Source organism: Balaenoptera acutorostrata, chromosome 11, assembly GCF_949987535.1.
Source record: "Balaenoptera acutorostrata chromosome 11, mBalAcu1.1, whole genome shotgun sequence".
Classification (NCBI taxonomy): Eukaryota; Metazoa; Chordata; class Mammalia; order Artiodactyla; family Balaenopteridae; genus Balaenoptera; species Balaenoptera acutorostrata.
In genome coordinates, this window is record NC_080074.1 from 18308047 (window position 1) to 18336005 (window position 27959).

The window sequence follows — 27959 nt, forward strand, 5'->3', positions numbered from 1 at the left end:
CATTAAAAAAACAAACAACAGAAACAACTTCCGGGTTACTTGCTAGATGGATGGCGCATTGCAAGATCCCAGCTTGAACCCCTCAGAAGCACAAACGGAAGAGCAGCTTCCCCCACATACCTGTCTCCTCGATGTTCCACCCATAGTTTCGAGAGTCTCGGAGAGCTTGTCCTAACAAAGCTGCTTGGTGCATCAGTTTTTTAGGTATGCAACCCACATTCACACATGTTCCTCCGAGACCTGCAACAGCATTGAGAAATCAGTTTACAGCCTGTATTACAATCCTCCAAAGAAAAAGGGCAACGATTATTACTAACATCACAGAGGAGGAGATTTCCCTTCTATCCCTCTTGAGTTCTTGTGGTTGGACTAATAATAAATTTGATATAACAGATCCCCAGGAGAAAAAGAAAGAAATTTTAATTTGTGCACATGAAGGTTTCATAGAAATGGGACCTAAGAAGTAGCCAAAGCAGGCAGCTTTTATACTTTTTAGACAAAGAAACAATACATTTGTGAGAAAATGACAGGACAAAGAAACAATACATTTGTGAGAAACTGACCGGACAAAGAAACTTAGGTTTTGGGTGCCCAATTATTTAAGAATCTAAAGAGTTTAGGCCTGGGATGAATTAAAGAGGTGACAGGTTTGTGTACAATAGGCTCCTCAGCCCCAAATTCCCTATCTTTTGTGATAAGGCTGTCTCTCTACCTCCAGATGCAGGAAGTGCACCTTTCATGTGACTTATTTCCTGCTTTCAGAGACAAAAAGGAGAGCCAGAGTGTCCCTCTTGCACTGGCCATTTCTTAAGTAACTTTAATTCAAAATAATCAATATGCCACTGTGCGTATTTTGGGGTGGCCTGCCCCAAGCACCAGTGCTATTCTACTAAACATCATAATTTACTTGCTTAATGTAGCCAATACTGTTTATATGAGTTTATTCCTAAGTCTCGTGACATTTCTAAGTTCAGAGAGCCTTACAGACCAAAGACAGCAACATTACCCTAAAATGAAAATGAGCAGATTTCCACAACTTCCACATACTTCAAAGATTCAAAATTAATTGACTGCTGATAAAAATGCCAGAAACTGAAGCCTTACTTTGTGCACAACCTTACACTTGCCACCAGCCCTATGAGTAGAACTGATAAAGGGGTTGTTGAGCTGGGCGTGGCTGGACTGCAGTGGGCCTGGGACCACACAGAAAGTTTGGTGTATACGAGCATCTCTTTACGGAGGCGGTCTACAGCCTTCGCTGATTCTCACCAAAGGATTCATGACACCACCCCACCACCCCCCCCCAAAAAAGATTTAGTGTCCCTGAGTTTAAAGAACATGGTGATAACTTGTCTCCGTTAGGCAGGTGGGGAGGCAGCCAAAATGGCATAAGACTGCAAGATGGCAGTGGACTCCACAGCGAGGAAATCGAAGCCCTCTCAGGAGAATGCTAGCCGAGTGTCACTACGGAGTGCGACCTCCACAGACCAGAGGGACTACACCCAGCACCAGAACAGTGCCCGACACAGAAGTGACACCTTCACAAATATTTGATGAATGAATTAGAAATTATGACACTGTTTTATCCAGACTTCCTGCTTCTTCTTGCCTCCTTCTAATTTGAAGCAGCTGAGTCATCTTGATAAAACTTACCTGTTTCAACATTTAACTGGAGTCCATTTTAACTTAGCACAAGTGAAAGAAGTACATGTTTTGGGTTATTTTTTTTTCTTATTTAATTTTTAATTTTAAAATTGGACTTTAGGGGCCATTTAAACCATGCCAGGGAAAAACCTGCTCCTACAAAGTCACTTCTAAGGTATTTTAAAAGCCTACCCCATGTTGTTCCAAGAGGGGTTGGAGTGACAAAATCCAGGACCATCACCTTCTTGTTATATTTGGCTGCCTCCTGGAAAATAAAATTATTAAAATGAGTTGGAATGGCTAACATGATGGACTGGAAATGGGCTGTTGAAAACCCATGCTATTTTTACTAAGCTATAATGCCTAAAGCATAACCAATCATTAATACCTGAGAATTTCATATACCAAAACGATTAGTGCAACTCCAAGGTAAAAGTTAAGCAATACTTAGTCATAAGGTAGCTTCAAAGAATGCAGATTACAATTGCAGAACTGTCAGTCAGCTGGAATCTCTAGAATCCTCTTATGTAATTCCAGCCAAACGATAATAAATTAAGCAATAATCTGAAAAATATGTGGCCATTTCTAAGCAAGTGGTAAACAGGCAGTAGAACAGATATACTGATAGTCTACAATCCTTGATTCAACCTATGTCCAGTAAGACAATACTTTTATAAGTACTTCGAAGTTTTATCTACTTCAGTTTCTAAACAGAATACTGGAAAAGTTTTTCTTCTGAAATTGTCAGATTTCCTAAAATGTTCATGTGAAGAGCCAGTGGAGAAGTTGATGATCTCTATAAGGTTTCCAAATCTATTGTAGGGGAGTGATGACAACCATCGCAAGTTCATTTTGCAGAGTATCCTTTATCTTTCTCAGAGAATAAGCTTTGTGTATTTGCAACTAGACCTCCAAAGGTTATTTGAAAGGACTGAGTCTATGTGTCCTTCAAAGCCACCACCACTAGAATAAAAAAAATCTGAGATTACTCCAGAATCATTTACAGCAAAGCAATGCTTGCTGCCAGACATTGGCCTGCTCCCAATTTGGACAGCTTCATTTGAATCTACCTTTACTGATTCACAAGATACACCTTAGAGGAGGACAACTACCTCATCTTTTAAAACAAGGTGATGGGGAACAATGACAGGCACAAGGGCCCCTCACACATGGAAAATGTATCTCAATTCAGGGCCAGGAGCCGTACTCCTAATCTCCTGTATTTATACTTCCTGTACTCCATCACCTCCAGGCCACAGAGTGAGTGGATACACTCTTACCTCATTTCATACACAGGGGAGGCAAAAACTTTTAGTGATTAAGCTTAAGAAATCCAACTGCTCTCCATCTTGCTATTGGGGAGGAGGTTCTGTGATTAGGGAAATCATCAAAGTGAAAACAACAAATAATTATCGTATTTATAAGGAATAAAAATATATTTATTTCTTTTCAAGCCATTTGCATACAAACCCCTCATTATCCTAAAAAAAAAAAAAAAAATCAACCAAACTTAAAATGAATGAAAATATGTCCCAAAATACTGGCCCCAGTATTTTTATACAAAGAATATACAGCTGAACCTGGAAAAATGTCCTTAACGTTCCCTGCCCAAGTTAACATATGAAATGTCACAAGAGTAGCTCAAACAAATTCCACAGGGAACCTGGAGAACGCTGTCGGGGGCGTGACTGTTCTATCCACATCCCAGAACACACAAGAAGCCTTGCCTTAGCGGCTGCCAGTCCTCCCGAGCCCCCTCCCACGACGATGAGGTCATAGTCATAGGACTCGGGGAGATCCTCGGAGCCATTCATTTTCAGTAGATTTTGAAGTCCGCCCTCCTGATAAGCCTAAAGAAGAAAAACAATGGAAGTAAGAATAACTTAACTTAAAAGCAGCAATATCTGAAAAGCTTTGCGAAAAACCTTTCTTCAAAGAAAAGCAAAGGAAAAATATTGATTTACATCATAGCATGCAACTGGAAATGTTCAACCTTCCTTCAAGTGGTCATCAGTTACCTTTCTGTTAGGACTGTCCTAATGCATCTCCACATCACAGATAGCTACTCTGAAGTGTCCTCATAGTACACAAAACTAAGGCCCTGATGGTCCGACAAAATCAACTTAGACCTAAATTAAGTTTGATCAGCTCTTTTTTCCTAGAATTTTTAAACTAGGCTTTAAATTAGGTTTTAAGAACATCTGTACTATATGTTTTTAATAGACCCAATACAATTTGGCAATCATTTTCACTTTCTAGTCAAAGGTAGAATAATGAGTAGACTAAGGTCATAGATTAAGATAGGGACCTGGTAAATAGCAACTGAAACAGGTTAGCCAAATATTTTAAAGTTTTTCTACATTGTTTAGGTAAAGCGTAAAATCTAGAAATTCAGAACAAAATCACTAATTGACACTGACCTGAACAAAAAGTTAAAAGTCTCTGCTTTCATAAGACATTTTAAATAAATGGGGAAAAAAGGTTAAATAAATAAACAAGTGACCCTTAAAGCTCATTTCTTTAATCTGCTTATGTATGAAACCTCGTATATTTAGTAGTTTCCATGTACTTGGCATTTATAATATAAACATTAGACTTTTAATTTTAAAATATCCTTTGATTCCACTAGTTTTAAAACACATTAGTTACATTTCGTATTAGCATGGAACACTGTTTCGGTGAATATTTAAAATGATTTCTTATTTAAAAAATCTGCTAACATGAGAGAATGATTGGAAAAGTTGTTAACAAGCACACAAAAATGTTTTTCTTTTTTTTTTTAAGTCAAGTTTTAACCTTGGTAATCAAAAAAGCCCCCAAATTTACCAGCCCAGACTGCACATTTTTCTCCTGCCTACCATCAGATGTGGGGGACAAAAGGCAGAGCTTAGGATCGGTAGAATTGGATGCTTGGGATGTAGAAGGGGGTGCAGTATGGAAAGGTGGAGGAGGTGCGGCACCGCGGCTGCCCCCGGGCAGCACGGCAGGTACACACCGTGGCTCAGGGATTGAAGGGAGAGCACCTGGAAACCAGCAACAGCAGGGGCAAGACTGCATCACCCTGACCGTCTGTACAAAAGGTCTAACGTGAGAGGCTGGTAAACAGAGCCAGTGTTCATCAACTGGCATTATGGCCGAGGCTCCTCCTCCAGTGCAAGGCACTGTGGGGAGAAAGACAATTTGGTAATGACAGCCCTTCAGAGCAAAGGAGCCATGTAAGCCTCAGGTCACAAGCGTTCCTCTCTCTAGCTGATCTCAGAGCAGAAGGGCTGACTTGCTGTTTGAAAAGAATTAACAAATAGATGCAGCTAGATGTTCTTCTGGAAAAATAACCATTTTTAATCTCAGCCTCACTTTATCTGCATGTACTTTAACACAGATGGTGCCAAAACACAATCACTGGCTGCCTAAATAAAAACCACCCACTCTTATAACCACCTCCCCCAACACATCTACTGAAACAAAAGAAGGAAAATGTGCTGTCATGCTGGAAAGCTACATACTCCCTCTACCAATGTTTATAAAAATCTGTTCTGTACTGAAATTTTGTATCAGACCTGGGTTCTTATGGTTCAAGTTTAAGTCAAATTATATCAACCGGGCACACAGATTTTACAAAGAAAGCTCTGAGTGAGCCTGAACATTTTTAGTTCTGTAAAGTAAAATCAGCAAGACAGGCTACTGAGGCATTCAGCTGACCCCAGAACTAAACATGATGTTTTAAAATTTTAATCCAACTTAAAACTGAAGTTGCTGTCATTTAACTGCAAGGAAGTGGTTGCCCACCTGAGATAAAAGTAAGACAGACAATATAAGACAGCCCTCTCCTCCACAGTGTAAGGAAGGCGCACACAGATGGGGTAAGGAGACACAAGAGAAAAATGCCCCCCATTCTCCAATTACGACTGCTAGAAATATTGGTTACTACTGACCAGAGAAGCTGATAAAGAACAGGAGTTCTCAAACTTTTAGTCTCAGGATCCCTTTAGAATCTTAAATTATTTAGAGCTTTGGTTAATGTGGGGCTTAGTATATTGGTAACTAAAACTAAGAAAAAAAATTTAATATCTTAAATATTCAAATATTTTAAGTTCTTAAAATATCTTTAAATTTTAAATATCAAACATCATTGTTAAACATAAACAATTGATTAAAACATTTTTAATTAGTGAGAAGAGTGGCATTATTTTATATCTCTGTAATTCTCTGTGATAACTATCTTGATAAAAGACAGTTCATGTCTTTTCCGTGTTCAGTCTGTTGCACCACTCTGCCTGCCACGTAGCCTCTGGAAAACTCCATGGTAGGCATGCAAGAGAATGAGTGAAAAAGGCAAAGAGTATCTTAGTATTAAGATAATTCGGACCTCAAGGACTTCCTGAAGGGGGTGGGCAGAATGAAGACCACATTTTGAGAACCAAGGACAGGAGTGTAAACATACACCCCCCTCTCCCCCCCCCAATCTGTTTGTGAGGTTTACAGATTGTATATTCTTCCATCTGCCTCTCAACGCCTTTCCTCCACCCCACCCCCAGCAAAAACGGTGCTCCAGACTCCCCCAGAAAGGCACAACGCTGAAAGCAATTCAGATTTCTTTAAAATTTGAGTAAGTCATCTTTATTTTCCCCCCAGACATGACTCCTATCCTTTGGGCACAGGTTTTTGTTTTTTTAACTATTACACATGAGCTCTGGTGTGGAAGTGACCTAGGTGAAAATACTTGCTCTCACTCTCAAGGCTAGGTGACTTGGGCTAATCACCTAATCCTTGGGAGTCTGCTTTTTCCTTTTGTAAAATCAACATTCCCCCCAACCCCACCCCCGCCCCCAACTGCTGAGCGTGAGATAAAGCATATTGGCACCATGGTTGGTAGGAAAAATCCCTTCAGTCACTAATTCTCCCTTTCCTACAAAAGGGAACCTGCCTGCCCAAGGGGCTAAGTCAAAAAGCTCTGGCATGTTTTACAGATGTTGTCCCCTCTGCACTTACCTGCATCGCCTCTCACCTGAAATGCCCTCTTCCCATCAAATTCTGATCCAGTATATCAACTGCACAATGTTTTATTATTTTTATTCAATGTACACAAACATGTCACCCTTTCTAAAGCATTCCTTTAGGCTCTTTTACCAACATCCTAAGACACCAACGTAAGGCCCGTTTGTTCCATTGCTTCCCTAAGGTTCCCAAACAACATTCTCCTGTTTCTTGCAACTGCATTAACACACGTTCTCAGAGCACTTAGTGAAGACTGTTCCGCCCCTGCCTGTCCTTCAAGATTTAGCTGGAAGCCTTTACTTGACTGTGCCCAGCAGGCTGGATCCTCCTCTGATGCCCCTGCTGGCATCTTCACACAATCCCATCAACTCTACAAGGACAAGCATCTTGTCTCATTTCTGCATCACCAGTGCCAACTCCACATGCATGTGATGTTCAAAAATATTCTTAGAATAAAACACCTGGGTGCTAGTTCCTACTCTGTTATGTATACTGAGAGGCTGGGCTTCAGTTCAGCTTTCATCACCCCTGAAAATAAAACTGTGGGAAAACACTGAAAAAGTACCAGGGGTGTAGCATAATAGGTTAGGAGCTTGGATTTAGTCCAAATCTGAACCTGACTTTGTCACTTATGTGATCCTGGGCAAACTGCTTAAATTCTCCTGCCTGGGTTCCTTGTCTGCAGTGATTATATAAATGATACGAGCTGCTGACTGCTTGTTTCCTTTGAAATCTGACTGCTGTTGCCAGCAAGCTGCAGCATCCACTAGGCGATATACCTCAAGCCTCTGCTTTGGAGGATTATGGGCCACGAAAGAAATAAAACTAAATGATGGTTTAAATGCTACAGACTTTCTATAAGAGCCTGGGCCCCAGGCCTGTAACAGGAACTGGCAAACTACAGCCTGAGGGGCAAACCCAGCAGGCCTGTAGTTTGTTGTTTTTTGTTTTCACAGCCCCTGAGCTAACAATGGTTCTTCTTAACATTTTTAAATGATAAAGGAAAAAAAAATCAAGAGCAATACTTAATGATACATGAAAATTATATGAAACCCGAATTTCAGTATCCATAAATAAAATTTTATTGAAAACAGCCACGCCCACTTGTTTCAATATTGTCTAGAGCTGCTGTTTTTGCAACAAGAGCACAGTTGACTAGTTTCAACAGAGGCCATATGGCTCACAAAGCTTAAAATATTTACTACCCAGCTTTTTGCAGAAAAAACATTGCCAACTCCTGGCCTAGGGAAAATTTCAATCAATGCTGACAGGTGGTGCTGGGTGAAAACTATCAAACAGTAATACTGAGGTGAGTACAAATCAGAGAATTGTCTTTGTGCCCAGTCAGTGAAGTAGAGATGCTTGCTACACTACCTTCCTCGTAGGAGAACCAGGGAAGCTGATTCTCCATGACCAATTAACCATCTAGACCTGCCAGCTATCATGTGCCTAAAATGTCTAGAGCCACAGTAATATTTAACATTCACTCTGTACCAAGTATTCTGGCAAATGGCTTAGAACAAACAGACTCCATTTCAATGCCTCCTCCCAGGGCCCACCCCGACCCAGCCTCTCAGCCACTCTCCAAGCAGTTTTTCTCCAGAGCAGTCATCACTGACAGAATTACCGTGGTCTCCCACTCTGTGACAGGCTCAACAACGGTCCCCTAACACTGAAGTCCAAACCCCAGATCCTGTGAATACATTACCTGTAAAAGAGTTTCTGGAGATGTGATTTAAGAATCCGGGGATGGGGAGATTTTCCAGGATTATCCCACGGGGCCCAACTTATTCACAAGTATCCTTATAAGAGGGAGGCAGAGGGAGACTTCATTGCAGTAATCAATGCGAAGACAGAGAGGCTGCACTGGCAGCTTTGAAAGCGGAGGACTAGTGCATCAAGGAACACATGTGGCTTCCGAAACGGCAAAACCGATTTCTCTCCTCAGAGCCTCCACAGGAACCGGCCGTGCTGACACCTTGAGAAACCGATTTCAGATTTCCAACCTCCAGAACCGTAAAAAAATTAATTTGTGTTGTTTTTAAGCCACTAAATGGTAGTTCGTTACAACAGCAATAGGAAACTAATACAGCCATTAGAATATAAACTCCATGAGAGACAGGCAATTTTCAGTCCACCACTTTCCACCCCCCACCCACCATGCCTAGAGCTGTGTCTGGCACAGTTGTTGAGTGAACTAACAAAGTGCCAATTCTAATCACTTGATAATGGTTTCCCCACAACAAACGCAAGAATATGAGAAAGTCATGACATCTAGACTTAAAGCAGAGTGTACGAACCGTGACAGAGATGTCACCATGGAAGGAGGCAGCAGCATGGACTTTCTGACGCTGATCTACTACTGAGTGAGGGACTAACATGAGTGCTCACAGCTAGCCCAACCTTGGGCTAGATGTTTGGTATATATCATCCCATTTAATCACATGCCATTCCCATTTCAGAAATGACAATAAGAACCCTTAGAGGGCTTCCCTGCTGGTGCAATGGTTAAGAATCCGCCTGCCAATGCAGGTTCAACACGGGTTCGAGCCCTGGTCCGGGAAGATCCCACATGCCGCGGAGCAACTAAGCCCGTGCGCCACGACTACTGAGCCTGCGCTCTAGAGCCCATGAGCCGCAACTACTGAAGCCCTTGCGCCACAACTACTGAAGCCCTTGCGCCTAGAGCCCATGCTCTGCAACAAGAGAAGCCACCGCAACAAAGCGTAGCCCCCGCTCACCGCAACTAGAGAAAGCCCGCGTGAAGCAACAAAGACCCAATGCAGCCAAAGATAAAGAAAGAAAATAAATTAAAAAAAAAAAGAAACCCTTAGAGATTAAGAAACTTGCCCGTGAGTCAATAATTATACCCAGATCTAAATGATTACAAATCTCTTGCTTTTCTCCCTATACCACACCCATTAATTCAAAGTACTTGTCACATACATTTTCTCATTTTATCCTTACTGTAAATTTAAGAGAACAGGTAATTATTCCCACTTAGCAAATAAAAAACCTAAAGGTCTGCTGGTTTACTAATTTGCCCAAAGTCTCCAACTAGAACATTACAGACGCTCTGATCCCAGGTCCCTTGATCAGAGAGTGGTTCTGTCAAACAACAAAATCCTAGTTTAAAAGATTTCTATAATATTCTCCTGAAGTTCAGCTGATTTTACTGAACCTGCGAAATATAAGGCACTCTAACTATATTAGTGGGAAACCAGCAGACTTGCAGCTTGGTTCACATCTAATCTCCATAAATGAGTTATCTATTGGTCAATTTTCCTTTTTTCTTCAAGGTAAACAATCGCTTTAATTTCCAAGTGATGAGGCAATCGATGTGTCATGGCAACCAATTAAAAGTAGAAACAAGTGGTCAACCTGATTTATATGTTAACAGCTATTACTTTAGAGAAGACCCAGAAGATTACTTTCCTCCCAAACCTCCACATTCTCTGTTAATGCTTTTAGTCATCACTAAGTTTCAAATACTCCTAGTAAAGGCACTTGGCATTTAAAGAGAGAACTGGTGGTGAGTAGACCTGAGGCAAGATCTTTTTGCTATCACTAAGATTATCTTTTCCCCAAACAGCAAAGCTCTGGAAAACCTAAGGAACCCGGTTGGTAGAGGCATGCTAAAGGGAGGATCAGAGACCAAATGATGCTTCCACAATCGCTAGATCAAAGGGTGGCAGACACTGGGAAGGGTGAGCATCCCTTCATATAAAAAAGGGGAAAAATTGACTACTTTAGAAAATAATTGGCCCAGTTTCATGAGAAATTTGTTTTTGCTAAAAACCTCCATTATTACTGAAGAACCTCTCAATCTCAATCTTCTCTTGATCTCAAAGTCATTCATTTAGTCTTTGGATTTCCCTTCCCTGTACTACATTTAGACTTAGTGGGAAAGTTTATCATTACTGCCATACCAAGCAGATACTTATCCACTTGCCAAATAAGATTTAATGGCAAGACCCCCTGCTACCAAAGATTTAGTTTCTATAGGGATCAAGGAAAGCATAGGCATGCTCACTGCACCTTCAAAACTTGTTTTCTTAAAGACCCAAATTTTCAGCAGTAGCGTCCAAATAAGGTGGTAATTTATATTCTTAAAACAATTACAAGCAACAACACTAAAAAGCCTTTATGGCTTTATCCTAAGTGAAGAAAATGAAGAAAACTTGGATTAATTAATCATATATCTCAGTTTAAACAGGAAGTTTCCAGGCATTTAAAGCCCTACTTAAGAAATCAAAATGGAGTTGGGAACAAATATTCAAAGCTGTTAACATGATGAAACATCACTGATTCTGAGGGACACTCTGTATCAGCAGAAATTACAAAGGGAAGCTAGGGGCCAGAGAAGAAATGAAGCAAGTACATAAAGACTATGTAACTGGATGTTAAAAGATTTTGTGTTTGAAATAATCTGGCAAAGGTTACCTTCTACTCCTGAGGACACTAACAGATGAGGTATGCCAATTTTTGCCCAGGATAACATTCAAATGGAGTAGTCTTCCAAAAAATCTTACAGGTCTCTCTGGAGCCATAACTTCTCACAATTCCATGCATTTGGCCTCCATATTTCTCTGCGAGACTACCTTCCTTACCTTTGACCAATTCCTACTCACCTTTCAGCATTTAGTTGATGGCTCACCTACTACAGTAGAGATATTCTTTTGTTGAGTCCAATCACAGGAGAAATTATTTAGAATATGGATACCCACTCATTAATATAACTGAGTCTTCTTTGCAATAAAGCATGGCATCTGAATTTTTTTTTTTTTAACAGTATTAACGTCACTTAGGCTCTGCCCTACAGATAGTCTTCCTTGACCATTTTTTCCACCCACTCTTCCCCCCAACCTGGTCAAGAGCCCCATCTGGGATTCCTGTGGTTCCCTGGAGCAGAGGAAGCAAGGCAGTAAGTATCACAGAGCACCATAACTAATTTTTTTTTGGAAAATTATCAAATACCTTTTAATTTATGGAATTCAGAACTTTTATTATTAAAGTCTTAAGGAGCATTCAAAAAAACTTTCCCATGAACATGCCAGTGAATTTTTTTTAGCAACAGAAAATCATGACAACTTTATAAACTATCAAGAAAAATACACTGCACAGTAAAACAATTTCTGATGTTCTTGAAAATACTTTTTCACTTTACAAGAGATACAATATGTGCTTCTGTTTGGATTTTACTCTCCATTTTGAGATGCTTAAGAAAAACCACAAAATGTCTCCTACACTAAGAACAAAAATCTTTAGTACGAGTTTCTGATCATGGCCTCTGAAATTTCAAATGTTGCCACAATATTTTTCCAGTCCTGTAAACTCAAAGATATAACTCCTTGTTTCCTGCCATGGGAACTGGAATCATTCCCCTCACCCACATGGTTAATATTAATGGGCTCCAATATTGGCAGCCTGTCTTGGTCAAGCCTTATTCTTGCAAAACCATCCCTTACAATGAAAGAAACATAAAATATATTCTCCACGGTACGAGAGAAAGAGTTTGGGTCAATCACAAACTCAAAATAGGACACGGGAGTATCAGGATACTTTCGAAAGTACGTTTGCAACAATCCCAAGATTCTTTCTACTTCTTTTTCAGTCGCTTCTTGATTACTACTCAGGTCCAGCTTCCTCAGCTTTGTAGGCATATCCCCGTTTTCTTCCATTCTGTGAACTTTTTTCCGGTGCTCAAGTCGGGGCTTCCGCGCGGAAGTCTCTGATTTGAACGAACCGAAAATAAAGTGGAATGTTTCAGCTTGCAGCATCCACGACGTTGCTTCCTTTTGTACGGTCTCCCAAAAAGAGCAAGCTATATTATCATCACAGTCACTCAGCGCATCACGTCCATCATCTTCCATCCAGTTTAGACCCACAAATATAAGCAGAAAATCACAAAATGCCACTTGATTAAAAAGGCTCATGTCAGAGTTTAGCTGCTTTGCTTTTTCTTTACCCAAATCAGAAGCCAAAACAAGAAACTGAGCGTCGAGGGCCGCTTCTCTCGTTCGACTCACTGCATCAAACAGGACATTGGCTTCTTCGAGAGCCTCGGTTAAGGACTCGCTCGCCGTGTTCACTATGTCATCACGGTTCTGCTGGACGTTATAGATGAGCTGCCGGTACTGCTTGCGGATACTCCGGCATTTCTCCTCATCCACCAGCTCCAGCAGGCTTGGGTCGATGTCGGCGTCCCCACAGCTAAGGTCTTCAGAGCAGGCATCAGCCCCCGCCGCCGCTTCCACCTTCATCGGCTCCTTCTCCGCCGCCTGCTTCCCAGAGTACGCACCACCGGTAATGGTCACCACCGGCTCCTCACCCATCTCTACGTCTCCCCTCAGGCAATCTTTTTCCTCAGCCATGTCGGCGACCGGTAGCACTCGGGTAACGACCTTCGCAGTGTTTCGGCCAACGGCGGAAACAAGGGGTCAGCCGGCGCGGAGAAGGACGTCTGCGCATGCGCACTAGCGCAGTCCCAGCGGCCCCGCGCCCGGCTCGCCCCGCCTCCCGGCGGCCCCGCCCCGCGGAGGCCAGACCCCTCAGTGTTCGTGAACAAGCCCCCGGCCGGCGCAGAAGGCGCGCGAGAATGGGTCCCACCCCCACCCTAGAGTAACACCGCTCGGTTCAAGCGACAGCTACTATTTCGGCGTTTACTGGCAGTGTCATCTAGCTTTCAAAGAAACGCTTGGACAATCTTATGACAAAATTATGGGGGACCAAACGTCCCGCGCTTTAAAACATTTGCTGTCACATGTTGCGGCACCGTTTTTTCGCTCTGTGATTAAAAGAGTTTTTAGGGGGGGAAACTAAATCTGGCTAAATTGTAAACTGCTCACAAAGCCAAGGATCGTGGCCTGCGGTATCTCCATTACAGACAAACTGAACTCTCAGGGCCCATTTGCAAGGTGGCTGCTTGGAACTCTGTCATTATACTAATGTAAATTGTGCTAATTACCTAGGCGGGCCCTCAAAACCTTCAAAAGCCAAATCCTCTCTAACCTACCCCAGTGGGGGGCGGGGTCATCGGGTAAGCCAGGTCCGGACTGGCGCATGCGGGAAGATGCGCTACCCTACCCCACTCCCACCCCCCGGCCCCACCCCGGCCCCCAGCGTTACGCAAGCGATCTCTGGTGCTGCGCCAGCCAAGGGTACAAGAATAAAGTGGACAGGGTCTCCGCCAAAGAGCTGTTTGGAAGCTTGCCAAAAGTGAGGGTCACAGACTCCGAGTGGATAGTAAATCTGAACCCTAAAAGGTGAGAAATCTGTGAAGATTTTAAACAATCTGTTATAAGGATATGAACGTGAATGCTGTAAGTCGGGTGACTAATCTATGTTGGAAAAATACACCCCCTAGTTCACTAGGAAATCACGTACAGTTGGAGAAAGGGCTCAGCTCATCAGTCACAAGAAGGGAAGGAGACAGGGAAAGAGAGAGAGAGAGACACCACCACATTGCATCTGAAGCTCCGGTTTCAAGGCACCAGGAAGTATATTGGCCCTACCTTCCTTCCTATGCATCTACACTGGTTCATTTTTCTTTGACATTAGCATAAAGTTTCTTGCAAATACATGAACAGCCAAGCCTCATGTTAAGTTACTTCAAAATAGTTATATTACTATTCGTTCACCATTATTCTTTTTAAGTAGGGGTAAAATTCAGAAAGAAACATGCATTTTTCAAAAACAGCATGCAGTACTGTTACTTGTGCATATACATTACCCTGCCCTATTAGACTGTTAGCTTCCCTAAAGCAAGAATTTGGTTATAAATCTTCCAAGCAAAGCTATTTTCACATGGAGGCATTTGAGTATGCACACTTGAACGTGTAAGCGTAGAGGAAAACCTTTGTTCCAGCACCTACTGCCAACTTATTTGGAGCAAAATATTTCACAGATTAATGGAAGAAATATATCTTACACATTGACAATAAAAGTTGGGACTTCCCTGGTGGCGCAGTGGTTAAGAATCTGCCTGCCAATGCAGTGGACACGGGTTCGAGCCCTGGTCCAGGAAGATCTCACATGCCGCGGAGCAACTAAGCCCATGCGCCACAACTACTGAGCCTGTGCTCTAGAGCCCGTGGGCCACAACTACCGAGCCCACGTGCCTAGAGCCTGTGCTCCACAAGAGAAGCCACCGCAACAAGAAGCCCGTGCACCGCAACGAAGAGTAGCCTCCGCTCACCACAACTAGAGAAAGCCCGCGCGCAGCAATGAAGACCCAACGCAGCCAAAAATAAATAATTAAAAAAAAAAAAAAAGGTAAAGTTGACTGCTTTTCAGAAAGTCAGCCTTATCTCTTCTCTGAAATGAAGAAAAAGAAAGAGAAAAAGTTGGGGACCAGGATCATCAAAGGGCCATATTTTACCCCCAAGTCTGGCCAATTACAAACTAACACTTACCCATTTTAAATCTTTGATGAAAACACATAGTTCCAAGTTCAAAAAAGTTTGCTTTTATAGTTAACCATATTCTTGGGAGCTTCTGATATCCATTTCAAATTCAATAAAAGTGATTTATAAAAGAACTCCAAAAGATAAGCCAACCTTCCCACCCTAAGGTGCCTATTTTCTCCTGGCTCAGAGGATGGAAAACAGACCGACACCAATTTGCTCCATACAGAGCCTTTCATCAAACAATTTTTAAATGCCTTAGAAAAATAAATTAATTCTCCCAACCTACTTATAAAGTATTACTAATATATCATTTATAGGGATGTCACAGGAGGCAACAGCCCACACAACTTGCTCGGAGCAACAGCACACATCAAGACCAGCATCATATTACTAAGTTGTGATTTTCAGTGCTGAATTTATTCTCTGCTAGATCCCTGCTCATAAGAACCTTGGTAACATGTAACTTAGGTCATCCTCAGAAAGTCATACTTGCATTATGCTCTGCCTTTTAAAATCTGCCTTTAGAGCGCAAAGTTTAGATGTGGCTACAAAATACAAATCTCAAATCTAATGATTTTCCCTGATCATTTGAAGAACGGGATTTCTACACTTGTGAATCCTTAAGTTACTAAATGGTGATTTTCTAACCCGAGGTCCAATTACTAGTAATAATTATATAAATGCAGCTTAAAAAGAATGCACAGCAATACCTAACTTGTCATACCAGTAAACTTCTCTGTGACTCTTAACAGAAGGCAAAAAGTGCGAGTACTTTAAAGAAATCACTGAAGTCTACCTTCTTCTTGCGGTAAGACTAGTTCAGGTCCCTTAACACGCAACTTGGCCTCCAAAATAATTTAGCTTCCCTCTTACCCCTTTTTCTCTTTCAGGAGTTGCTGCTAAAGGCTCCATAGGGCCTCCATTTCCTTTCTTCTTTTCTTCACTTTTTTCCTCCAGTATTATTATTCAGTCCCTTTGCTAGAAGTTCAGATTCATTCATTCCAAGCATTCTTAAGCTCCTTCCCACAACCCCTAGTGTTCAACACAAACATGGTGGTACGGATGAATGTGATAGGTTATAGGTCTCTCTATGGTCAAATTTTAAAAGTCACATAGGACCCACTATCTTTTCCAGTGGGGTTTTATTGCCTGATTAATCTACAACCAACAGATATTTAAGAGACCTCTGAGCCAAAGCCAAGAACCAGTCAGGTTTGAGTCCCGCACTCTAAAAGATATGCTTATCCTGCTGTTAGCTACCTCCTGACACTTTTCTGTTCCTCCTCTCACAGCAGTTTTTCTCCCCTCATCCTGCCAGGGTATTGATTTAATACTGAGCTGTGAAGAGATGTGGTGAAGGCCTAGCTTGATTTGCTGGAGTAGCTGGATGTTAGGTATATGTTCTCTTTCATCTGAATTTCCTTTAAGGTTACGTTTGTGTGTGTATATTTTTGCTTTGTTTAGCTTTTCAGTATTAAAGGTAAACTTTCCAATGATCGAGGCAGATATCTGTGTTTTTTAAATGAGTTTCTGAAAAGACCATGGACAGTGGAAGGAGGCAAACCTGGGTTCCATTCATGACCTATTAGCTATTAGCACTACCTTAGGTCTCATTTGTAAGATGAGAATACTACTACTTACATCATAAAGTTACTGTTAAGTATTGAATGAATGAGAATTACGTGATAGATCTGACAATATTTTCAACTATTGAGCAGGTACTTAAATCTTCAGTTATCCCAAAGATAGCAAGTGTTCAATAAACATTAGACACTAAATAGGAAAAAAAAAAAGTGTATACAAACCAGTAGCTTCACTCCTGGGATGCTGTTTTAGGAACAGAAAAATATTTTAAAGGCTAAATATCCGTAAGTAAGACAGGGAAATATATCTCACTATAATAATACCAGTGAAAAGAAATTTGTCATATAATAAAATTTAAAAACCTACTAAGGCTTCAACTAATGGAACTGTGTATAGCACTTTGAAAGTGCTATACTTTATAGAGTGGTAAACCACTCTACTAGAAATTCTGAATCAGGGCCATGAAGAGTCTGAGATTATATGCAAAATTCCTTTTTTTTTTTTTTTTTGGAAAATTTATTAAATTTAATCAGTGTGGGTTTATTTAAATTCTAATGTCAGTTAAATGGCATATAATTTTTTTTTGGGGGGGGGGCTGTGCCACGTGGCATGTGGGATCTTAATTCCTCGACCAGGGATCGAACCTGTGCCCGCTGCAGTGCAAGCCCAGAGTCCTAACTACTGGACTGCCGGGGAATTCCCACACAATTCTTTATGTATATTTTTCTCATAAATGGCTCCTTGGACTTCAGCAGGTTCTTTGAAAAAACCTGGTATCTAAAAGAGGCTTTGAATAACTGTTCTATTCAAATAAGAAGGCTTTACTGTTAGTTGAAGTAAAAGATAAAATGACAGTCAAGCCCCACAAAATAATTTGGACCTGCCCACTGAAATACTTTAGAATATATAAAACCTCCACCCTTGCTCTGTGGCTGAAAGTCATATATTTAACTGACACTTCAGAAAACCAAGTGCTGGCTGACTTGCCAAGCCTGAAGAACTAACATAAACAAGGGTGTGAGATGAGAATAGAACCTTTCCTGTTGTAAGAGCCACTTTCAACTCTCTTGGGACACCTCAGAAGTCAGCAATGACCAGGAGCATCATTCTGATAGACTAAGGGTAGGAAAGCACTGTGTATTCGGCTTCTAAAGGAGGCAGCCTTGAAAAAACTCAGCTCTGGAGCCCTGGGTTAAAATCAAAACTAGTGCTTTCTTTGGAGTTTGAGTTTCCTCTTCTGTAAATGTCTTCTATCCGATGTCTTCTCTGTCATATACAGAGCGGCCACGACTCTTTGTAAAAAATCATATACAAACATCTGTTGACAAAGGTATTTTAAAATATATACATTGCCCTATAGGCTTGAGTTAGAGATAACAAAGACAGAGCCTAGCTCAACATCAAGAACACAGGGGCTCAAGAAACAGTAGCTAAATAGACATAATGTGACTTTCTTCTCAACTGACCTGGACACAGCTACATAAACTGAAGATGGACAATGCCGCTATCATACAGCTCTTTTGAAAGTCTGAACTGCTTTATATGCTGCCTAGAACCTCTCCTGAACTATTATACTTGGGACTTAATCGCTAACAGAGACAGTCCACTTTCACCAAATCAGACACCTTGTAGCTAAATCCCTCACTGAAGTCAGTCCTCCGGCCCTACCATCAACCATTCATTCCACAGGTATTTACTGAGTGCATACTAGGTGTTAAAATAATACATGGAAGATACAAAGATAAATCATTTTCACCCTAAAGGAGGGCATAATTTAGTAGGCACAGAGGAATGCGGTTCCACTCAGCAAGCATGCTATGCACAAACGCCAATTTGCCAGAGCTATGCTAGGAATACCAAGATTTGCATGGGCTCAGCCATGAATCATGAGCACACAATCACACCAGGGAGATCAGGCACGCATCCCAATAGCAGTAACACAGAGCCAAGTGCTAGAAGTGTGAGAACACCAGAGTGAACTTTACAGACAGGTCTGCGCTCCATCCTGGCTCTGCTGCTTTACTAGCTGTGTCATCTGGGCATACTCCTTAAGATCTGAGGGCCTCCATTTGCTCATCTGTAAAAATGGATCACACCACCTCCTTCACAGGACTACTACTGGAAGGATTTCAATCAACTAGGTACCACAGCATTTAGAGGCTAGCACACAGTAGACGTTCAATAAATGGTAGCTGCTATCATTGACAGACATTCATTTAAATATCTGATGAGCTCTAAGGCAGATCTAGAATCATAGGCACAAGGAATAAGTCTAACTCTTCACTTCTGATATTGGCAGGACTCCTCCTTTCCCAGAGACAGGGATCTGTGGGAGTGCTGTGGGAGCAGAGGAGGGAGAGAACAGGCAAATCTGGCCTTGTACTCTGACACAGGTAGGCAGTTGGAAAAGTGGGTCTGAGCAGGAAGAAAAGTCAGGAAAGAAAATGAAGAACAGAACAAAGGAGGGAAATTTTAGGTACCACAGCTCCAACAGTATTCCCACAAGCTTCCAGTAGAGGTAAAAGGGGGCAGAGCACGAGATCACCAGAAAAGCAGGTTGGGGCCAGACCCTGCAGGACATGGAAAACCAAGTTAAGAAATACATACTCATCCTGGATGCAGATCTGGGGGCAGCAAAGAAGCAATCAGGAAGATGGTTCTGCAGCAGATGGACTGCAAGGGCAGGGAGATCAGAAGTGGGCAGCCAGTTAGCGACCGTTCAGGTAGGAGGCAACAGTACCTCAAGTAGCCTGGGCAAAAAGTTAATAGAAGAAGTGGGCACCTGTGTGGGAAACAGGCCCTGGTAAATGAACAGACAGGAAAGGTGAGAGGAAATCTGAAGCCTGGACCAGAACAGTGACACCACTGTACAAGGACTGACAGACAACAAAGAAGAGGTTTGTGTTGTCACCTGGTTAAAGCAGGAGAAGGCACTGGGTCTCACCATGCATTCACAGCTAGCAAAAATTTTACTATATAATCAGCACCAAATAAATTTATTTGCTGCACTAACAATCTATGCCTCTTGTAAACACTGTTAGTCCTTACTCTTACCTTCTTAAATAAACCAGAGTCAAAGCAGTCCTTCAATTCTCCTTAGGCCTCAACCTTAACTAGGCCAAAAAGCACATACACTACTAATCTCCCCGGAAGGGATTATCTGAGGAGAGAATCAAGTTTTCTGCCCGTTTTGGTAGAGTATTAAGAAAGAAAGGGAATGGTCAGAGAGTTATTAAATCACCACTCATTTCCCGATGTCTATTCAGTTAGGAGTCTGGTTTCTGGTAACTTTTAGAAGTTAGGCTTGAGAGGAGACCTGCCTGTTTCAGTGCCTACCCCGGGCCCAGAATGTGGGGGGCCCCCAGCCTGACCACAACACCATCACCTCTGAGCTCCTCCCACACTGGCTCCATAATTCCCTTGGATGTTAATCATGCACCGCTTTGTGTCCGTGTTCTCTCCTATTATTGCCTGGAAGAAATTAAGTCCCACGTTGCAAGTTTTAGTCTTAATCTCCCAAGATTATTATCTCAAACTACTGAAGTCTTAACTATGTCTGGCACTTTGTATTCCAGTAAGCACTTTTTCACTCACTTTGCTTTACCTCTCAATACCACCGACAGGCATTCATTTTATATGAGTGGTTTCAAAACTCTGGAATCCTGGAGACACTGATTTACATATAAGAAAGAGTCCCTGTAGGAAAATTTGCAAGCTTGCTCTTAAGAACTAAAATGTTTATGAAAGCCGTATGTCTTTGTGCAACAGGAACTATATTCATAGTTCTTAGAATTTAGTAGCTAGCTAGTGCTAATTTCACACATGCACATACAGGCCCTGACCACAGATAGCATAGTTCCCCATTTTTCTATTCAGGGAGAAAGTGTTACTTGCCTGTTAAGTTACTCTTTGCCATCTTCAAACACCTTTTAGATATTAAACAGTAATCTTTTGTTTGGTTTTCCTCGATTCTAATTATTTAGCAACTAATCGTGACCAAACTACCTTATACATTAAAGTAAGTCTCAAACGTGATAGTTATAAGAATTACCTGAGGAGGCTTGTTTAAAATAAATTAAAAGGCAGAACCTAGTCCCTTACAGAGGGTTTAATGAACAAGATCTCAGGTAAAGCCCAAGCATGTGTGTTTAACAAGCACTCCAGGGGACTCTGTGCAGGTGGTCCATAGTCTACAGTTTTTTGAAAGGCACTTCTTTAAAGCCTTCATCCTGTAGGTAGTCATCTAAATTTATCAGTTCCTTGTAATAGGGCTGTACTCCCTGGTCTTCCATAGTACGCTGTGAAAACAAGGTAGGTTTTGCTGCTGCTGCTATTTATTGAGGAGAAAGGAAGACAAAGGAAAAAACAATAATAAGAGGAGAAAAGAAAAGCACATGTTTTAACGAGCGCCCTCCCTCTCCATTATTTAGGTTGCAACTAAAGCAGGAAATCTTAACCTTTTTTATGGTGTGGACTTCAGGATTATAACACTAATCCTATAAGCACTCAATTCTCCACTAAATAAATGCCTTTCTCCACTCAAACCCAACGTTCCCTAAAGAATTTCAAGACCTACCATTTAGTCCCAAATGTGGGCAACAATTATCTAGAAATTCACAAACATTTCAAAGCAGTAGCCTTACCTTGTTGTGTCTTCTTCCACACCTTAGTACTCATTAAAAACCAAAAATATATCAAATGATACAAAGGAGAGTGGTAAGTTTACTTAAAAAGAGATGTACTAAATCATTTTTTAAAATTTAATTATAACTTGGTGGTAGGCTTTTCATTCATGGCATTGCACCTCACTAAATGTCTGAAATTAACTATGATCATAAAGAATTGAGAACATCAGATCTTACCAATGAAGTGGGTGCAAAGCTTATAAAAAAGTGATTTTACTTTTTACTCCCACTGGTGTTAAAACTAGGACCATCTGTAGAATTTATATAAAGATCAAATGCCTATACAGCTTTTTAAGTGCAAATTTATGACACAGGCGGAAAAAAGATCAGACAGGAAAGAATATTAACAGGACTTTGTCTCATTTTACTTGCAAACTAAAGGTCTGAGTAACAGTGTATTTTATATCAAGCTAAGAGCCTTAATCTCCTTTAATTATTTTCCATTAATTTATTATTTGTCTTTGAAGTCTATCTCCATGTCTTATACCCATTCTTCAAAAAGGTAATAAATAAGGTTTTTTAAAAAGGAAAGTTAGTAAATAAAAATACAAATTGTTATAACCTTCCTAAACACACACACATCAAAATACATTGTTACATTTAACTGAGGCCTCAGGCTTACTTCTAAGAAGGCAACGTTCAAGTATGAGATCCATTTCTTGAACATTACATTGATACAAACAGACAAGGAGGACAAAAAAATCAGCAAAAGTTAAAGCAGATGTATCAAGGTGATGGGATTCTGAGGCTTTCTAACCTGGTCATCCACGTTGCATATCCCCCCCAAATGTGCACCCAGCCTCCCAGCATCTTGCCTGTATGGCAGGCCATGACCCATCCAGCCTCCCAGCATCTTGCCCGTATGGCGGGCCATGACCCATCCACCCCTCAGTGGATGAGCCTAAGGGAGGGCTGCCACCACGCTCACCACCACCCAAAGGAAAGATTTCTTTCTCTTCTTCCCCTCTACCCAGTTGTTAACTCTGGGCTAGAAAAGAGATACCTGAAGGGAAATGAACTCACTGTAGGAGCTTGCTGGTTGCTCTCCCCTGAGCCTGGGGTTCCGGGGTTTCTGGGTTTCCCTCCCCGAGAATTAAAGAGGAAGACGATAGGGACGGACAAAGATAAAGCATTTCCTGACCCACTTTTCTCAGTACTTCTATAAATGACTCAGTTTCAGCAGTTTACACTGCTGCTAAAAAATTTTAAGTTATTTGGATTTACTGGGAAGGAAAGAAAAAGGACACTTTAAAAAACCTATTTTAAAAGATGAAAATAGGTCCGTTTGCCCTTCCAAGCTTCCCACTTCTGAAATGTGTGTCTCATCCACGTCGATTAACACGTGAGCTGGCCCCCACGTTTCTTTGTCGTTTTCTAAGGATGTGCTCCGTTTGGAGGTTCGCTCACAATCACCCCGGCTTTGAGACCACGACCGGACCGATGAGCTCGTTCGCAGTTCAGGCGGCAAAAGAGACGTTAAGGTCCCCCACCTACCTTCAGGGTTGGACCATGGCCGCCTAGCTTTCTCCGTTTCACAAACACAACGGGTACGTCGGTTTCCCAGGTCAGTTCGCAGAGCGCTCCCTCGAGGCCCCGCCCGTTCTCTGTGGCGCAAAAGCAGAGCGGATCCGGTCAGTCTTTCCGCCCGCGGCCGCGGCGGGAAGTGCGCGGCGGGGGCGGGGCTTCCGCGTCCCAAACTGCACTCGCCCGGGCGACCGCCCAGGCCCCAGCCCCGGCCCTGACCTTGACTAAGGCCCGCCGCCGGCTCGGGTCCGGACCTACACGCGGGCTGGAAACATGGCCTCGAGGCCAACTACAAACCCCACGATTCCGGCCGGAATGGAAGAAGAGCAAGTCTCACTAAAATACACTTTCCCAGTATGTCTGGAATTCAGAAAAGCCTCAAAAGCAAGCTTAAGGCACAATTATCTCAGCTTTTATAAAAAACACCTCCCAACGTAATCTTCCTTTGAACTCTGCATCGTATACACAGAATGCCAAAAAACCAACTTCCAAAGTTTCTCTGAAATTTGAAACCTCGAGGCAAAATTAAGAACACTGCCCACTTGGGGTGCTTTTATTTGAGAACCTTGAAATAATACAGCAACACCCTAAATGACATGCTGGGTGCAACTGGTCCAATTTTACAAACGGGCGAACTCAGGTAGAGAATGAGTCAGTGAGAATTAAAAATAGACTCTAGTTATACTGACATCAGGTCCATTCATGAGACAAAAACCACACCAGCCCCCAAAAGTATAGTTGTTTGACAATAACAATAATAATAGCAGCTAACGATTCTGTAGTGCTTTGCATATGTTAATACTTAATCTTCATAACTACCCTGTTGAAGTAGGTCCAATCAGGTCCATTTCACAAATAGGGAAACTGAGGCACAGTATAGCTTCCCTACCCAAATTCAAGCAGCTAGTCAGTCAACAGCAGAGCCAGGATTCAAACAAGGCAGTGCAGTGTAGCCTTTAACCCCTACCCTGTACTGCCTGATACAGTGAGATAAGCACCGGTTCCTCTTAGTTGTCTCCTTTAACAGCCTAGGGAAAGTCAGAGGAGTCTAAGCCTTGGTCTCCGCACTTGAACACACGGAGACACACGTGATTTGCCAATCTCTCACAATTTCTGAGGATTCAGTGGTGTGAAAATTCCTCGAAAGGCATCCTTTAATCGTTATACTCGCTTACTGCTGACAAGGTTCTGTCAATCTATTCATCATATTATCACCTACATTTCAAGACTCGTGCATTAAGAAATGATACAAAAACCATTTTCTCCGATATTCTGCAACCCGTCTCTATAAAGAAGAGCTAGAGACAGGAAACCACCAGCCGACAGAGGGCCGGTCTCACCTACCAACACGCCAAGCTTTCACCGACCCGGGCGAAACAATGAACACCGCCAAGAAGCTCACCCGACTTAGAGAAACCTCGGCCCTACTCAGACACGCATTCAAACGTCTCCCCTTCCCCTGCATCCACAAGGCACCCGGCAGGAGGATGCTCTCGGCCCAGAGTGCTCACAGCCCAGGGGCTTGGGGCTTCCTCCGTTTTCAGTAAACCCGAAGCTTACACGAACGCGAGTCCTTAGGCACCAGGCGCTCCTTCAGACGTCCCAGCACCTGCCGCTCCGGTGCAATGCGGGACTGGAGCAAACTGAAGAGAAAGGGCTGCGGGTTCCCAGTAGCTCCGAGAAGCCACGCCCTCCTCTAAATGGGCGGGCAAACCGCCAGAGTCAGAATGACAAAGCAAAAATCCACTCCTCGTGCAGCACTGGCAACTAGGCTGATGGGCTTAGCAAAGTGGGATCTCCTAATTGGGTGACAGCACATCCTCTTCCTGCTCACAGCGCCCCCAACCCAAAGAAGGAGCAAAAACAATTTAAGGAATGTTTGGAACCGGAACCAAAAGAGTGTGCCTTAATTGAACAAAACTGGACTATGCCCTCGGGCAGTGACTCCAGAACTTTGCTAATGATGGTAATCATGCGAGGATCTTCAAAAATACTGACGCCTGGCTCCCACCCCCAGACATTCTGATGTAATTTGTATTGCGCGCGACGTGGCCATCTGAGGTTTTTAAAACTCCCTGGATGATTCTAGTGAACAGCAGTTTGGGACCCACTGCCCTAAAGTAATGGATTAGTCAGTCTGGCGATTCCCTAAAGGAAGCGATTAGGCTTTAAAAAAAAAAAAACTTCTAGTCCATCCTGACTAATTCTGAAAAGAAGTGACAAATTTTCACCAACACATAACTTCGCTTTATAGTACTTCCTCCTTATCCCACTCAGATTTTGGTTCGTCATGTTGTTTAAGGAAAACTGAGTATATTTAAATCCAGCCATGCCAGGCACCTGCAGCCAGCTGCCCAAGTGAGCCACACTCTCTCATACTTCCCTGCTCTTACTCATATTCTTACTCAGCACCTTGCGCTAGTAGGTGGCTATGAATATTTGATGAATAAATAAATAAATGAATGTCTTTCCCACTTCTTTGTCTGGATACTGCCAGACTGAAACACGCTCAGGTTGCTAGTTTCTAAAGGCTCCGTGAAGCCACAATTTGCTCCTTTTGAGTCCCCTCCCAGGTACCAGGCAGAAGCTTGTTGCAGCCTCTCAGTTTCAGAACGCGTGTACACACTCTACACATTGTGGGGGAGGGAAAAAAACCTTTAGCCTCCTAGGTTCTTCTAGCTGGTCTAAGAATTAAATTGGCATGAGACACATTAACAGGAGAAAATCAAATTTAATTACATACGTAGCGGAGCAAGAGGAGAATATGAGGTCCAAGGACAAGTCAGGCGACTGAAGCTTGTATACCTTCCCAGAGAAGGAGAAGAGGGTAAGCGTTTGCAACTTCAAAGGGAAGGCAACTTACAGGAAGATGAAAATGAGCAAATGTTTGATAAACAAATGTTTGCTGAGTCATGCAGACACAATGGGACCCAGAGAGGACTTTGATCAAACAGGCCTTGCTGAGTGCCCCTAGTCTACCACACCTAGTTCATGGTATACTTTAGTTTTTCTATGGTGATAATTGTTCTTCCTGAATAGGCCCTTTAGGCGGTTAAGGGGATAAGGTAGAAAGTTCTTCCTGAGGTTTTGTTTCTTAAAAATAATCAGCCCCAAATCATCCTCAAACCAAAGAGACACATTTGGGGGTGGAAAGTTTTGTTACCCTACAAGATGCTAAACTGACACTCTCCCTGTTTGGTGGTTATTTATGTGACTGCCTAACCTGATTCTGGGGTCCTTAGAAGAGAAGATGGGTCTAGCATATAGGTGTTCAGGAAACAAGATGACTTAGGAAGCAAAGAATGAAAAATGTGAAGGAAAGACAGCTGGGATTAAGGGAGAGAACTTAACATTTACTCCCAGCTGCTGTGGCAAGCTTTGTACTAACCAGTTTACGTGCCTTCTTTCATTTAATCTACACAAAACAACCCATGAGCTGGCGTCATAACTCTACATTCTTAAACATCCATAAAAGCTACAGTTTATTGCAAAATCACGTCTTAGGATACAGAGGGACTTTAAAATCATTTAACTTGGGGCTTCCCTGGTGGCGCAGTGGTTGAGAGTCTGTCTGCCGATGCGGGGGACACGGGTTCGAGCCCTGGTCTGGGAGGATCCCACATGCCGCAGAGCAACTGGGCCCGTGAGCCACAATTGTTGAGCCTGCGCGTCTGGAGCCTGTGCTCCGCAACAGGAGGGGCCGCGATAGTGAGGGGCCCGCGCACCGCGATGAGGAGTGGCCCCCGCTTGCCGCAACTAGAGAAAGCCCTCGCAGAGAAACGAAGACCCAACACAGCCATAAAAATAAAATTAAAAAAAAAAAGTCAGATTAAAATCATTTAACTTAATGTGCTAAAAGCAAGTGATAAGGGTTGACTTCTAAGAGCCTTCTGGGACAGACAGGTCCGAGTTACCATAGTTAACATTTTCTAATGGCATTCCAGAAAAGGCTAGATAAGGCATTTTAACTTCAAACTGTTCTTAAGTGAGCAGATTATAGCACAAATCCCGAGAGTAGCTCCATGTAGTTATTTTTTAAGTTTAAAAAAAAAAAAAAATCACCGTTAAAAAAAGCTTCACTTTCCTTTCAAACCATTCTTGCTACAGTTCAGGGCCCAGATGCCTTACCCTTGTCAGGAAATAGAACGCCTTAGTTCTATTCAGTTGCTGGTTAATGGAAGAAGAGCCGCTCGCTGGCACACACACACCCCTCCCCCATTTCTCATCATGCAGCATTTGTTCTAGTGGTACATCTTGCATCTCTTGCCTGGGTTCATGTTATTCCTCCTGCCTAAAATTATCTTCCCTCCCTAAGGGCCTACTCCCTCAAAGCTCATCTGAAATGTCATCTCCTGTGGGAGGGCTTGCCTGATTTCTACCCTGTGTTTATCACTCCTTCCCTCTTCTGTGTCCCCAAACACCTAAAAATAATTACAAATCATCTAAATCCAAGAGAGTTTTGAGAAGACAAAACCTTGCTTGATTTATCATGCCCTCCCAGAACCTGTTATATATAGTAAGTATGCAGAAAATGCTGGAAAAGACCCTCTGTTCCTGAGCTGTCATCTAAGGACACTATTAACAGGTCTATGCAGGTGTTCAATGAAGGGTCCTATTGCACTAAACTACCATTCCTCAATAAGCTTTTCTCACACATACACACTGAGCTAGAACCACCTTTCTGACACCCAGATCTTCTCTGCGCAAACCTCCAATAGTTCTCTAGGAACCTCTAAATAAAGTCCAAACTCCTCAATTGTATTGACTTGGCAAGGGCCACCCTTGTTAAACCTAGATGTCCACATATACTGTACCCTACTTAACCAGAAAACATTGCTGGAGAAAACACAGAAATTAAAAGTAATTTCACTTTAGGGCTTCCCTGGTGGCACAGTGGTGAAGAATCCTCCTGCCAATGCAGGGGACACGGGTTCGAGCCCTGGTCCAGGAAGATCCCACATGCTGCGGAGCGACTTAAGCCCGTGCGCCACAACTACTGAGCCTGTGCTCTAGAGCCCGCAAGCCACAACTACTGAAGCCTGCGCCCCTAGAGCCCATGCTCCTCAGCAAGAGAAACCACCGCAATGAGAAGCCTGTGCACCGCAAAGAAGAGTAGTCC

General features: G+C 42.5%; 2 protein-coding genes across 3 annotated transcripts in view; both read right to left on the bottom strand.

Moving 5' to 3' along the window:
* The window catches only part of TXNRD1 (thioredoxin reductase 1), a 61136-nt gene extending 36588 nt beyond the window's left edge, over positions 1 to 24548 (bottom strand). Inside the window, exons 1-5 of one of the 2 annotated variants that reach the window (XM_007165754.3) lie at positions 24401 to 24548; positions 22811 to 22920; positions 3372 to 3494; positions 1837 to 1909; positions 121 to 240 (exon numbers count right to left, since the gene is read on the bottom strand). In XM_007165754.3, the coding sequence (XP_007165816.1) occupies positions 121 to 240; positions 1837 to 1909; positions 3372 to 3458 (280 nt within the window). In that variant the 5' untranslated portion in view covers positions 3459 to 3494; positions 22811 to 22920; positions 24401 to 24548. The remainder of the gene's footprint in view (positions 1 to 120; positions 241 to 1836; positions 1910 to 3371; positions 3495 to 22810; positions 22921 to 24400) is intronic. The other variant, XM_007165755.3, reaches the window with a different exon arrangement.
* On the bottom strand, positions 10178 to 13637 carry EID3 (EP300 interacting inhibitor of differentiation 3). Its single transcript, XM_007165753.2, has one exon. It carries the CDS (start codon positions 13011 to 13013, stop codon positions 11904 to 11906), a length of 1110 nt encoding a protein of 369 aa, XP_007165815.1. The 5' UTR covers positions 13014 to 13637; the 3' UTR covers positions 10178 to 11903.
* Positions 24549 to 27959: the final 3411 nt, after the last annotated feature.